Consider the following 13,771-nt stretch of genomic DNA (forward strand, 5'->3'; position numbering starts at 1 on the left):
TTTTTTGCTTTAAAGTTGCAGCTTGATCGCTCAGAGTGGGGATCTGATTTGCCAAGTGTGGAACTGCATTTAGACAACCACAAAAGTGTTCACAGAGCCATTGAAGAATTTCAAATGAGTCTTAAAGACGCCAAACTGAGCGAGGTAAGCACTATGCCGTTTATCTCTTGCTTGCTTATGTATTATATCCAAGTTGAAACATCAACAATTGTACATAGTGTTATTCCTAATGATTGTTTGTTTCTTTATGCACACACATAGTCAAATTAAACAGATACTGTACATGCATAATTTGAAGGAATTGCCTAAAACCCTCTAGGGGTTTTGAAAATGTGCATTCTCCAGGCGGTATATTACAGGGAATTGTTAAAATAATGTAATGTACACAATTTGTATGTATTTATGAATAGTTTTGGACATGGTAAAAACAGAGAGCTAAGCAAAGTACTTGCAACAACTGGTATGACATTGGGCTGAAGTGGCCTGCACTTGGTTTTTGCAGAATAAAAACGAAAATATTTTTCTTTTCTCAGATTCAGATGCAGATCCCGCTGAAAATAAGTTATTCGGACAAACTGAACAAACTAGAAAAGCAGTATGAAAGGCTACTGGTAAGTGATCCCTGAGCTCAATAGTCTTTATCTGAAATATGTGCTGCTGTAAATGCTAAACGTTATTTATGTACTCTTTTTAGAACAATTCCAGAGAGCGACAGAGCCACCTGGAGAGCCTGCAAGACTTTGTGTCGAAGGCGACTCAGGAGCTGATCTGGCTGAATGAGAAGGAGGAGGAGGAAGTAGCCTTTGACTGGAGTGATCGCAACGGCAGCATCTCCAAGAAAAGAGACTACCATGCTGTACGTATTTCCTGTTTAATAAACAGCCTTCTAAAGTGTAATCTTCAATGCAGATGGAACAGCAAGGGTTTAGATACATATGGTGGGATTACAGGTGCATTAATTTGATACAACTATAATCCCAGTGGAGGGATTTGTGTACTGTGTCCTTAATGATTACATTCAGCTCTGTTAGACAGGATGTGGGATTGTGTGAGAGGATGGAGTGACGGGGTCTTTGCCACAACTGTATGCCAGAGATACTCAGCCTAATGTCTTTTTACAGGACCTGATGAGGGAGCTGGATGAAAAGGAGGAAGTGATCAAGTCTGTGCAGGACAAGGCAGAACGCCTTATGCTCAAGAACCACCCAGCCAGGCTGACTATTGAAGTAAGCCCCGTGTGTTTTTTTTCTTTTGCACACTCATTTCCGCAGACAGTAGTTGCGTGCCGCCCTGCATACTGCTCCCACAATCATTAAAAATAATTGTGATGTCTTTACGTGTTATAATTTTCAGCTATTACTCCTGTTAATTGTGTCTTCATTCTGGGATGTCTCTCTTTAAGGCGTACAGGGCTGCCATGCAGACTCAGTGGAGTTGGATCTTACAGCTCTGCTCATGTGTAGAACTTCATCTCAAGGAGAACGCTGTTTATTTCGAGGTGAGCTGCTGCGTGGTATAGCCAATGAAGCAAAGTGTATTTGTTTGTCTCATCTAATTTATTATCGCATGTCTTTCTTTCTCTCATCGTCCTTCTTTCAACCCATGCAGTTTTTCAGTGACGCCAAAGACTCCATGGACTACCTAAAGAGCCTGCAGGAGGCCATTCAGAGAAAATACAGCTGTGATAGAACAAGCAGCTTACACAGACTGGAGGATCTCATTCAGGAGTCCATGGTACACTTATAGAAAGAAGAATTAAGTGTGTGTGCATTTTGAGAATGAGCGAAAAATACCTTATTTCTTTGGTATGGTGTTTTTCTAGGATGAGAAAGAGCAGCTTCTTCAGTACCGCAGCACTGTCGCTGGGTTGGTGGGCAGGGCCAAGAATATCGTGCAGCTCAGGCCCAGGAACACAGAGAGCCCCGTGAGATCCTCCATCCCTGTGAAGGCCATCTGTGATTATCGTCAGATAGAGGTATACAGATGTCCTCTTACTTATAACACACTTTATTCTCTTTAATTGTCATTCTTATCATGAATCCACGGTGTTTGTTTATCACGACTCTTTCAGATTACCATTTATAAAGACGACGAGTGCGTGTTGGCCAGTAACTCTCACAGAGCCAAGTGGAAAGTCATCAACCCCGCAGGGAACGAGGCCATGGTGCCCTCCGTCTGCTTCACCGTGCCTCCGCCCAACAAAGAGGCTGTTGACATGGCAACCAGGTGAGATGCTAGGCTTCATTTTGTGTCCTGTTCATCTAAATCAGTGCTTCTCAAAGTGTGGTCCGTGAGCGCCCCCTAGTGGTCCCTGAGTATATTGGTAACATTTCACATTTGAAATAAATAAATACATTTAAGTTTTCCGCACTCTCGCGGGAATATCTCCGCAATGGAACGAGCTTAAGTTTCACTTTCTATTGCAAGATAAAGCCCAGGGCAACAGCTTCGTCACACATGTTGCCATTTGTTTGTACCATTTCCAGGCGATTTATAATCTGTTCTAGAAAAACGATGTGTTTTGGGATATTTGTGGAGTTAGGTGGTCCGCAAGTGTTTTTTTATTGGTTAAGTGGTCCATGGTATGAAAAAGTTTGAGAAACACTGATCTAAATAAAGTCCTTCTTGAGTTCAGGTGACTGTTAATGAATGCATAAGCTCTTGTTACTGGACTTTGGTGGCTTACATTTTGTATTCCTCTTGCTTTTTCCTGCAGAACGGAGCAGTTATACCAGAATGTGCTGGCATTGTGGTCCCACTCACACATCAACATGAAGAGTGTGGTATCTTGGTATTATCTAATGGCTGATGTACAAGCCATCCGCAACTGGAATGTGGCCTCAGTATGTTCAAATTATAACATTTTCCTTTTAAAACTCATCATACTTCATTTTGATGTTAATTGTAGAAAAGATGCACATACATGTTAGTCTTATTTCCACGTCATTTCTCCACAGATAAAGACCATGTTACAGGGTGAGCATCAGCTGGTTTTGAGCAACCTGCAGTCCCACTTCGACGAGTTCCTGGAAGACAGCGAGGAGTCCGAGGTCTTTACTGTGGCAGACTGTTCCCAGCTAGAGAGAGACGTTGCCGCCTGCAAGGAGTACTACCAGGAATTACTCAGATCAGCAGAAAGAGGCAAGGCTCACACTTCCCTTTTGTCCCGCCCAATAAGGAGCCGCTGGTGCACATTGAACACGCGAGGGAAACTCATGGCTCTTTAAGCCCATTAAGCCTTAAGTTAATGCCTTTTTGGAATTATGTTTTTACAGAGTTAAGAAGAGAGGTTGGCTTTGCTGTAAATTAAAAGCAAACACTATGATGTGTAGTTCTGAAAAAATACAAAATATTTTGTTTTGATTTTTACAAAATAAACTAATATATGTGTATATAAAGGTAATTGTTCCCTTTTTTAAAGAAAGAGTTTTAATCTTATGAACAAAATTGTTCTAATGTATGTGTAACTTCACTTCACACTAGCAGTGTCAGCTATTTAGTTGCAACAGGCCTTACTCTGCCTTTTATTGGGATAATGATGCCACCTAGTGGTGATTATGTGTTCTTTCAGTTACTGTGTATGAGATTTAATGGAGGTTTAAGAATATATATTTTTTTATTATGTGGTATTGCCATAGACTGTATTGCCCAGAAATGTCCAATGGAAGCAATTGTTCAGCTTTTTTTTTTAAATGTATTTTTTTAATTTCTTTAAATAAGAAATATCTTCATACCTAAAAATATGAATGTAAACATATTGAATATTTTTGTGATTATTATTTCAATTTTTTGTAAACAGAGGAACACGAGGAGTCGGTGTACAATCATTACATCTCAGAAATACGTAACTTCCGGATGCATCTGGAGGCCCACGAGGAACACTTGATCAGGCAGCTCCGCACCCCGCTGGAGAGAGACGACCTCGAACAGAGCCTGCAGCGCATCACAGAACATGAGGTACAAATGTGGTTATCAATAATCATTTCATTTATTCAAGACCTTATGTGTCATGTTATCTTAATCCTTATTGTTTGTCATGCTACTCTGCAGCAAAAGACAGCGGAGATGAACCGAATGAAGGAGGACTTTGACGTTATGAAGGAGAAGTGTGAGCTGTTCCTCAGACAGGCTGCAGGTTTTCCTTCTGTTCCAACACTTTCCTCTGAACTCACCGTCCTCATTCAGAGCATGAGCCAAGTGTACTCCATGTCTTCCATCTATATGGACAAGTAGGTGGCCATTTTAAGAAGTAAACACTGGGCGTTTGGATAATTGTACAATTCATATATTTACATTAAAAGTACCTACATTGAAGGCCCCTTTCTCTTTTGTGTTGCAGACTGAAAACAGTGAGCTTAGTGGTGAGGCACAGCCAGAGTGCAGAGGCTCTTGTTAAGTCCTTTGAATCCAAACTCTATGAGGAAGACGCTATGAACTCTGACGTCAAATCCATCGAGACAGTCATTTCAACACTAAAGGTAATACACTGTTGAATTGAACACATCACTAACATTAGCATCGTTCGTAGTTCCTTTTTTAGTGACCACTTGTCCTTATCATTCTAGCAATGGCGGTCGGAGATTGATGAAAAGCAGGAAGTGTTCCATGATATGGAGGATGAGCTGCAGAAAGCACGAGTCATCAGTGACCGCATGTTCAAAGCACACAACGAACGGGACTTTGACTTTGACTGGCACAAGGAGAAAGCTGATCAGCTGAGCGAGAGATGGCAGAACATTCACTCCCAGATTGATAGCAGGTCAGTGTTACATTTAGGATTCATCTTACATTATGAGAGGTAACAAACAACATTATATATAAGTGTTTGTACTGCTCATTGATGCTATATGTACATTTGTAGGCTTCGGGACCTGGATGGTATCGGCAAGTCTCTGAAACACTACAGAGACTCTCACAGTAGTCTGGATGAATGGGTTAGAGAAATGGAGGCAGAACAACTCAACGCCCAAGAAAAAAAACCTGAAGATAGCAAGGCACTGGCTGAGCTGTTAAACAAACAGAAGGTAGGACAACAGTTCACTTAACTGTTAAGGAAAAGACATGTATACTTTATATGGCAGTATAAATAAAAGTCTTTGTTTTCAGGTCCTTGTTGCTGAAATTGAACACAAACAGGGCAGAATTGATGAGTGTCAGAAGTACTCAGAGCAGTACTCCTCTTCCATTAAGGTAAGCTAATGTATCTTTAAAAAAGTGTGTGGTTTCTCTTATAGATGAAAATAGCAGAGTTTTGGCAGCGGTCAAGATATGATCTAAACTGAACATGGTTGTAGATGTGAAGGAAACAACCTTGTAAACGTAGACACATATATATATATATATATATATATACATTTTCTTTTTAGGATTATGAACTTCAGCTGATGACGTTCAGAGCGATGGTCGACTCCCAACATAAGTCTCCTCTCAAGAAACGGAAGATGCAGAGCTGTGCGGATGCCATTCAACAGGAGGTATCTAAATCTAGGACTTGACTTGGATAGGATATAATTGAATGCTCTTTGTTGAGTTCATCTCAGTCAAACACTTGTTTTTCCTAAATTCACAGTTTATGGACCTCAGAACGCGCTACACTGCTCTTGTGACTCTCATGACACAGTATGTGAAGTTTGCCAGTGAAACCTTGAAGAGAACTGAAGACGAAGAGGTGAGAATTTCATATTTTCTATACTTCCTTGCTTTTTACATTTACAGGAGCTTTTGCAGCATATTTTTGACTTTCGGGGCTATATGGACGCTTAAACTTAAAAGTCCTGTTTCCTTCTTATCTTGGCATGGTTTCTAGGTCTTTTGTTTTGCATCAACATATTTCACTGCCTCACTAAGATGTATTGCATCATGAAAGAATGCACTAAACTCTGTATCCCCCTTGAGTTCTTGACTTCCTGCGAGGGTTGTTTCTATTTTCATAGATGTCCAGCTCATCACAAGTGAAAACATATTCTTCATAGCTCAATAGAAGCAAGGGAATTGCGTGGATGCGGTGCATGTCTGCATGTATGGTATCTCTTTATTGCTGGTGACCTGCTGGGAAAAGTGAGCTTTCTTTATTCTTTCACACAGAGAAAGATGTCCTTTCTGTGGAAAAATAAATTCTCTCCAGGAATGTTTATGGAAAAACTGCCAAAGGTGCAGTGAGGAAATTAGTAACAAGTGCCATCAATTAAACCCTAAAAAATCTTATTTCACATTTACATTTTTAACCCGCCTCAATATTTCTGTTAAATTACAAAGTCACGCAGTCTTGATTTTGTAAATTTCTGGAGATATTGACTTATATGCCTGCAGCACTCTGGTGAGAAGTAAAGTATTCATGCATATTATTCTACAATTTCTAATAAAACATAACACAGTGGATGACGTATTTTTTTGCCCTTATAGAGCAAAAAGGCTTTTGAGAGAACAGAGAATGCACAAAGGACAGAGAGTGTGGAGCTCCAAAAAGCTGCAGGGGAAATAGAGAATAGCCAACTTAAGGAACGGGTTCAGGAACAGGAGGCTCTGCTGGCTGTAAGACAAGCACAGCTGGAAACGTTGGAAGGAAAAGTAGAGACGCAACAGAAGACAATTGATGATCTGACTTTTCAGAAATCAAAGCTTGAGCATGACGTTAATCAGTATTGCACCAAGTTAGAAATATCGGTGAAAGACAAAGCTGCCAGTGAGATGGAGTTAAGTCACACACAACTGTTAATCCAGCAGTCAGAGGCCAAGTGGTCTTTAGCTCAACAGAAAATAGAGGACCTCCTAAAGAAAATTAATGATGATCAAGATCTTAAGCAACAAAGCCCTAAATCTAAGAGAAGAATACACTTGGAGGAAAGTACTGAGGGACGGGTGCAAAGTCAAGTCACGGCTAAAGCAAATAATCTGGCTCAGCAGCCTTTGGCATCTGACACCGAGTCGACAGTCAACAGTGAGCTTGAGTTATCTGCAGTCAGAGAAAACAACAGCAGGGTGGTGGCTGTCCTGCAGCAGAAAGAAGAGGAACTTGTCCTGATCCAGAAAAGAGCAGAAGTGGCTGAGGAGAAAGCACAACGTTATAAACAGCTGTTGAATGACAGCAACAACAGACTGAGGAAGCTTCAGATGGACATGGAAAATGAGAGGAACAACATGAGACAGAAATCAGAGGATCTCCAACAGGAAGCAATGAACATGAGGAAATCAATCAACGAGCTTCAAGAAGAAATCAGATCTCTCCAGAGAACTAAGTCCTCATTGGAACAAAGTTCGTTTTTCCAAAGCACGGAAATTGAAGGCCTGAAAGAGCAATTGAAGAGCACCCAAGGAGATATGCTTAAGAAAAGCTCCTTGGAGCAGGAAAATATCCACAAGATTGACAACTTAGAAGAAGAGGTAGCTTCCAAGCAGGCAGTCGTAGATCAGATGACGTTTAAATGCAACGAGCTAACAAGGATACATGTCTCATCTGAGAGTGATGTTAAAGGTCTCCAGATCCAAACAGAGGCATTGGAGAAAGATAGATCATTTGCTTATCAAAAAGTAAAGTCTTTAAAGGGAGAGATAGAGAGCTGGAAACAGCAGCTTCAAACAGCTGAGGAAGAATACAACTTAGTGAAGAGGTCTGAGCAGGCGTCACAACTCAAATGTAAACACCTCCAAGCAGAACTTGATAAAAGTGAGTTAGTTGCTTCTCAATTGCAGAAAAGCGTAGATGAGTTAAAACAGATACATATGGAGATGGAAACGAATCAGAAGAATGTAACAGCTCAACTCGATCAGGTGACAATGCAGATTGACAGCAAGGATCAGCAAATTAAAATCTTCAAGTCTCAGGCCGAGGGCACAAAATCACAGGTTAAAATTATTGAGGATGAACTTAGTAAAAAATCTCAGAACTCCTTTGAGCTTCAAATGAAACTGCAGGATTACAGCGAGGAGGTAAGGAGAATGACTGAACTGCAGCAGAACATCCAAACACTGAATTCAAAAATAGGCAATTATGAGAATGAAATATCAACTCTGAAATCAGAACTTCAGTCAGTGTTTGCTGAGAAGAACTTTGCAAATCAAAAGATCCACATGTACAATTCTGAAATTAATGATTTGAACACGCTGCTTAAGAAAAGAAATGCAGAACTCCAAAGAGAATCCGAAGAGAGTCAAAAACATCAGAATAAGATTAAGGCATTAGAAGATGAGCTTTACACAAATAAGCACAGTATTACAGGGTTAACCAGCAGCTCAGAGGAAGTGACAGAAAACCTAAAGCAGGAGATGAATGCGATTCATAACGACAAGCGAGCAGCAGACAGAAACGTAGAGAACTTAAACGTCAAAATCTCAGAGCTCAGTTCTTCCGTACAGAGAACTAAAGATGAATTGTTGAAAGAGACCAGAGAAAGAAAAGACAAAGATTCAAAAATATTGCAGATGGAGTCTGAGCTTCAGAAATATAAAGAAACAGTAAAAGAAGTAACGTCCAGTTCTGACAAATCCAGATCAAATCTTCAACATGAAAATAGCATCCTTAAAAGGGAGAAAGCTGAGTCGTTGGAGAAAAGTATCTCATTGGGAACTGAAGTCAGATTGCTGAAAGAAAATCTAAAACGTGCCCAAAAAGAAGCTGAACAAAAGCAAAATGAAAGCTCTGTCCTTAAGCTGAAGTCACAGCAGATGGAAGAACAGCTTGAGAAGTGCACGGACATGCTAGAGGAGTTGAAAAGTAAACTAGAGCTTCAGAAAGAGGGCTATGAGAGGCAGTTGTTGCTAGTGCAGACTGAAGTAGAGAAAAAACTCATTTTACTTCAATCTGAAATCTCAAGTCAAAGTGGAAATTCAAACCAGCAGTCACATAGTGCAGAATTAGCAGAAATGCTTAACAAGTATTTCAGACAAGACGTCAAAAAGATCAAAACAGTTCATCAAACCACCGTGGAAACAAAGCACCAATCAGACAAAGTGCTGCAAATGCAGATCGAAATGGACCAACTGCAACAGGAAAGATGGAAACTCGAACATGAGCTCTTAAAGGCAACATTACAAACGTCCCAACTTGAGGAAGACCAATTTAAACTCAACTCAAAAGTAAGTGCTTTACAAGGCCTTTGCAATGAAAAGTCTAATGAGTCGGCTAAGGGTACAGACAGCACACTGACACTGAAGGAAAATGAAGCTCTTCGGGATCAAATCGAGTCGTACGCCAAAGAGGTTAAACATCTTCAGGAGAAGCTTTTGATGCTTGAGGTCAGGATAATAACTGAAAACCAGGGGATGAACAAACAGGAATTCTTTGAAACCAGTCGTCACAATGTGTGGGACAACAATGCTGCATCAGTGAAGACAGAACAGACAGCGATGCAGAAGATGGTGCCTTCGTATGAAAGTAAATACAACATGGAGGACGAGAGTCGCAAAATCAAAGTGTCCGCAGAGGTATGGATGAAGTTCCACATTACTTTAGCACTGTATTATATTTATAAGAAAAAAACATGTTTAAACGTTTCAAAGTTTTACTAATTATATATCTTTGTAATTGAAACATTCTTTCAATGTCACGTCTACAGATGGCAACAATGGAGAAAGGCAATATTCTTGATGGACCGAAACAAGATAAAATGGAAATAACTCACAGCCAAAGCATTCATGAATCACTGACAAAGCAATCCTTAAATATCTCTACTGCTCAAAATCCCACTACCATCCAAGAAGACATGCAAAATGTGACATACAAGGGCCAACTAAAACCTGATGAGCCCATGACTGTAACAGCACATGGATACATGGCGCTGTGTGGACTAACAGACCCACGTCCCAATGTAACACAAAGCATCACTAAGACCAAGACCTATCAGATTAAACAAACATGTGAAACTGTAAACACATCAGACATTGAGGGAAAACAAAGTGTGATATATTCAACTTCCCAAAAGCTCCCAGAACTCAAAGGCTACACAAGTATTCAAAACATGATCAAGTTTAAACTCCTGGACGAAGAGGTTTTGAGGAAGTTCGAGGTGGGCCTCATCACAATGGAAGAGCTGCAGGCATCGCTTGCTCAATACGCCGGCAAACCAACTACTATTGCTGGAATATATGTGGAGTCAAGTAAGAAAAAGATATCCTTCCTTGAAGCTGCTGAGAAAGGTTTTTTGGCAAAGACGTACGCTCTTGAGTTCCTGGAGGCTCAGGCTGCGACAGGAAGCCTTACAGATCTGTCCACGGGGCAAACCTATCCAGTTGCTGAGGCTGTTGAGAGAGGTATTATAGAGGCGGGCCTGAAAGATAAACTGATGGAAGCTCAGAAAGCTATTAGTGGCTACATCCATGATGGCAAAAAGCTGTCCGTGTTTCAGGCAATGGAGAAAAGGATTCTCGATAGATACAAAGGCAAGAAGATTCTTGAGGTCCAGGTAGCCACTGGTGGCCTGATCAACCCAGAGATTGGTGTCAGGGTGCCGGCTAGCATTGCTGTCGATCAGGGTCTTTTGAACAAGGAGACCCTACAGAGTCTGTACGATCCAGTCAGTAACCCCAAAGGTTTCCATAACCCTGACAGTGGACAGAAAGCATACTACTCTGAAATACTGAAGACATGCCTTTATGACATAGATGGTGGGGTATTTCTCTCCCCATTTGGTGAGAAACATCTAACCAACACCTCTCCCACGAGTTCTCACAGAGTGTCTGTTGTCAGCAGCAGCTCTGGCATCGAAATGTCAGCGTATGAAGCATTCAAGGGTGGACACATTGACAAGAGGACGTATCTGTTCCTGTCACAGCAAGAGAGCGAATGGCAGGAAAAGTCTGTACTAGACTCCAACGGAAGCCCCCTTCACATCATTACTGATGTCAAAAGTGGTCGACAACTTTGTCTGGAGCACGCTCTGAGTCAGAGGCTTCTTGAAAGATCTGAGCTTGGAAGCTATCACAGTGGGCTTCTTAGCATCTATGAGATTTCCGACATCATATTTTCAAGAATGGTGGTTGTGGAAAATGTCAAGAGCCCCGTTGCCGGTCTCTGGGATGTCACCCAGAGGAAAAGGCTGTCGGTTCTTCAAGGTTTTCAACAGGGCTTTACTGATAGAGCCACTGCCTCCAGGCTGTTGGAGGCCCAGGCCTGCACGGGAGGCATTTGCGACCCCTCTTCAGGGGAGAAAGTTACCCTCTCGGAGGCTCTCAAAAGAGGTCTTTTAGACGAGCCTTTGAATCAGCAGCTCCAACAGTTTGAGCAGGCATTTAATGGGATCATTCACCCCAAGACTTCAAAGACTTTGTCCATCACCCAGGCTGTTCAGGAAAATGTCATCCCGAAGGATGCAGGTTTCCGCTGTATTGAGTTCCAGCTCCTGACTGGAGGATTAATAAACCCTGAGACACATGACAGAGTCTCCCTCGAGGAAGCCATTCAGAGCGGCCTTGTTGACAAAGTTACTGCCTCAGTACTCAAAGAAGAGAGGTTCCAGACCAAAAGCCTCACCTGTCCGAAGACCAAGAGAAGAATCACTTTCAGGGAGGCTCTTGAGAGAAGTGTGTTCGACTGCCACACTGGGCTAAGGTTACTGGAGGCTACCAAAATTCATGGTTATGGAGCCAAGGCAACATTTCATTATGTTAGCGCCTACAAGTAATAACCACCTGTAAATAAATGCTTGTCCATAGCATAAAAGCCAAAGCTGTAAATAGATCTCTTTTGGTTTTGTGTTGGCTTTAAAGTTACTCTGACCTTTTTTTGGGGTTTAAACACATGTCTTAATATAGTGGTTGATATAGTGGTTGATGCAACTAACCGCGTTCTCAATTGTTTTAACTGATTATACATGTATTTTGGCAATGTCCCCCTTCCTTTTAGGATTCCCCCCTCCACTGTTTTCTTTCTTTGTAACAAAGTTAACACTCTTCAAAACCCCATCTGTTTTAATTGTAGAGATCTGTTGATGAGGAGAACAGAGAGCATGGTGATAAAGTTAGCAAACTGTTGCACTGGATGTCCAATGTGAAACAGACCACGAACAATGATGGGAATGCTCTGAAAGATAGCAATGCCAACACAGACGCTTCTAATAAGCCCCAGGTAAATAATGTGTGTTGTAGTTTGGCGTTTTCTGGTGTGTCCTGTTTTGATATCTTGCCCCATATTTGTTGTACATGTCAGAATGCTTTGGAAAGTGACAAGTATTTTTCTAATCAAAATGATATTGCAGCCTTTTAGCTGTCACAGTGTATGATTTATAATAAAATAAAAACAGTGTTTACTTAACGATTCATGTAATCCATGTATTTTACACTATAGTAGGCGTAAATACTTTAGCGTATCCCCTGTACACAGAAGGATGGTCAATAATGAGGTTTTCACAATCGTTCAATAACACCAAAAGTTGCACAAGCACTCACATTTCAGAACAACCTCACTGACTAACTGTTATTTAGGCCCAACAGGTGTTTATCATATGAACATTAGGTTCATATATATTATTTTGTCCTTATGTGTCCAAGAAACATTCATTTGATATGTCCCAAAGCTGTCATTATTCAATTAAAATGTTACAGACATTTTACATTTCACTTATGTGTGCTGGAGATCAAGATAGCATTGTCATTATAACATAATTGTTCTGAGAAAGATTTGGGGGATCCTGAAATGATAGGTATTCTTAGATGGTTTGGTACTAAATTAATAATAATAATACATTGTATTTGTATTTAGCACCTTTTATTGCTTTCATTGCATAAAAGGCTTTTTTTAAAAAAAGAAATAGTTTTAGGCCCTTCTTAAAGGGGTCAGTGGACTGTGGATTTTAATAATTGTATTCAATGGAATAACTAGTACTGTAGTAAACTATATTGTAGAAAAAACTGAAGGCACTGACTTGTATAATAATAATAACAATAATAATACCAATGACAATAATCATAAAAGACACAAAAACAAAAAAGGGTGCATAGAGTATTTTGGTAGATATATTTGTTGCATCTGTTTTTGCTTCTCAGTTCAGATCAGGGTATGCAATTAAGCCAAACTTTGTATATTCGTTTTTTTCATTGCATACAGATATTTTCTTTTTACATTTGATTGTCATCAGATATTTTCTTTTATTTTGGTTGTTAATATTGCAACAACAGATAAAGTACAATTTAGTATTATAAAGAATAATAATTATGTGTGATACGTATTACTAATTAGTATTTATTTTGATTTGAATACACAGAAAAATACGTCGGTGTGTTATATTCAATGAACAATAATTGTTCTGATTCAATTTTAGTTTAATCATTTAGTTTAATTATTATTTACATTTTCTTATACATTATGCACACACAAATACAAAAAACAATTCCAACAGTGTAATAATGACAGCTTGGGCCTTTTTCCTTTTGAGAATATAAAACCCTCTCAAAGTATTTCTGAAATGTGTAATGCAGAGAAAATGAAATCAAATCCAACAATACAACAAATGACACCTTCAAAAATGACTTTAGAGCTATCATCATCTTTAGTTATATCAACTAACATTTTTGATGCTTTGATTTTCTATTGGATTGCATTATTTTGGATTATTTCTTTGAAATATAGTCACAAGAGTGTACTTTTAGGAAATAACATATTTTGTATAAATAAGTCAATTGTAAAACATTAAGCAGTTCTCTTGAAAATTGCAGTTCAAGAGAATGTGTTCGGTTGGGGTTTTTGTTGTGTCCCTGTTAACTATGATTATATAAGTTACTACTTTATTGCACGATTAATATTCAAAGAGTAGTCATATAAAAGTTATATTTAGTATTAATG

The 13,771-nt window shown here is 39.8% G+C and overlaps 3 protein-coding genes across 5 annotated transcripts in view; all 3 read left to right on the forward strand.

Moving 5' to 3' along the window:
* The window catches only part of dst (dystonin), a 104,553-nt gene that overhangs the window by 36,923 nt on the left and 53,859 nt on the right, over nucleotides 1-13,771 (forward strand). For all 3 annotated transcript variants that reach the window (XM_034100355.2, XM_034100356.2, XM_034100357.2), the window contains 19 exons: nucleotides 16-144; nucleotides 534-611; nucleotides 695-856; nucleotides 1,122-1,226; nucleotides 1,403-1,498; nucleotides 1,609-1,734; nucleotides 1,823-1,975; nucleotides 2,072-2,226; nucleotides 2,717-2,843; nucleotides 2,958-3,141; nucleotides 3,800-3,957; nucleotides 4,051-4,229; nucleotides 4,340-4,478; nucleotides 4,566-4,759; nucleotides 4,862-5,024; nucleotides 5,107-5,190; nucleotides 5,367-5,474; nucleotides 5,570-5,668; nucleotides 11,912-12,058. In XM_034100355.2, coding sequence (XP_033956246.1) covers nucleotides 16-144; nucleotides 534-611; nucleotides 695-856; nucleotides 1,122-1,226; nucleotides 1,403-1,498; nucleotides 1,609-1,734; nucleotides 1,823-1,975; nucleotides 2,072-2,226; nucleotides 2,717-2,843; nucleotides 2,958-3,141; nucleotides 3,800-3,957; nucleotides 4,051-4,229; nucleotides 4,340-4,478; nucleotides 4,566-4,759; nucleotides 4,862-5,024; nucleotides 5,107-5,190; nucleotides 5,367-5,474; nucleotides 5,570-5,668; nucleotides 11,912-12,058 — 2,586 coding nt within the window. The remainder of the gene's footprint in view (nucleotides 1-15; nucleotides 145-533; nucleotides 612-694; nucleotides 857-1,121; nucleotides 1,227-1,402; nucleotides 1,499-1,608; nucleotides 1,735-1,822; nucleotides 1,976-2,071; nucleotides 2,227-2,716; nucleotides 2,844-2,957; nucleotides 3,142-3,799; nucleotides 3,958-4,050; nucleotides 4,230-4,339; nucleotides 4,479-4,565; nucleotides 4,760-4,861; nucleotides 5,025-5,106; nucleotides 5,191-5,366; nucleotides 5,475-5,569; nucleotides 5,669-11,911; nucleotides 12,059-13,771) is intronic.
* On the forward strand, nucleotides 6,017-9,823 carry LOC139435266 (uncharacterized). The gene is made up of 4 exons (XM_071205707.1): nucleotides 6,017-6,057; nucleotides 6,310-6,316; nucleotides 6,403-9,420; nucleotides 9,815-9,823. Exons 1-4 carry the CDS (start codon nucleotides 6,017-6,019, stop codon nucleotides 9,821-9,823), a joined length of 3,075 nt encoding a protein of 1,024 aa, XP_071061808.1.
* Nucleotides 9,954-11,905, forward strand: LOC139435267 (desmoplakin-like). The gene has a single exon (XM_071205708.1). The coding sequence runs from the start codon at nucleotides 9,954-9,956 to the stop codon at nucleotides 11,613-11,615; it is 1,662 nt and encodes a 553-aa protein (XP_071061809.1). The 3' UTR covers nucleotides 11,616-11,905.

This window comes from Pseudochaenichthys georgianus, chromosome 15 (assembly GCF_902827115.2).
Source record: "Pseudochaenichthys georgianus chromosome 15, fPseGeo1.2, whole genome shotgun sequence".
Classification (NCBI taxonomy): Eukaryota; Metazoa; Chordata; class Actinopteri; order Perciformes; family Channichthyidae; genus Pseudochaenichthys; species Pseudochaenichthys georgianus.

Coding starts and splice junctions, on each gene's coding strand:
- LOC139435266 (XM_071205707.1), top strand. CDS start 6,017: ATGTATGGTATCTCTTTATTGCTGGTGACCTGCTGGGAAAA.
- LOC139435267 (XM_071205708.1), top strand. CDS start 9,954: ATGATCAAGTTTAAACTCCTGGACGAAGAGGTTTTGAGGAAGTTCGAG.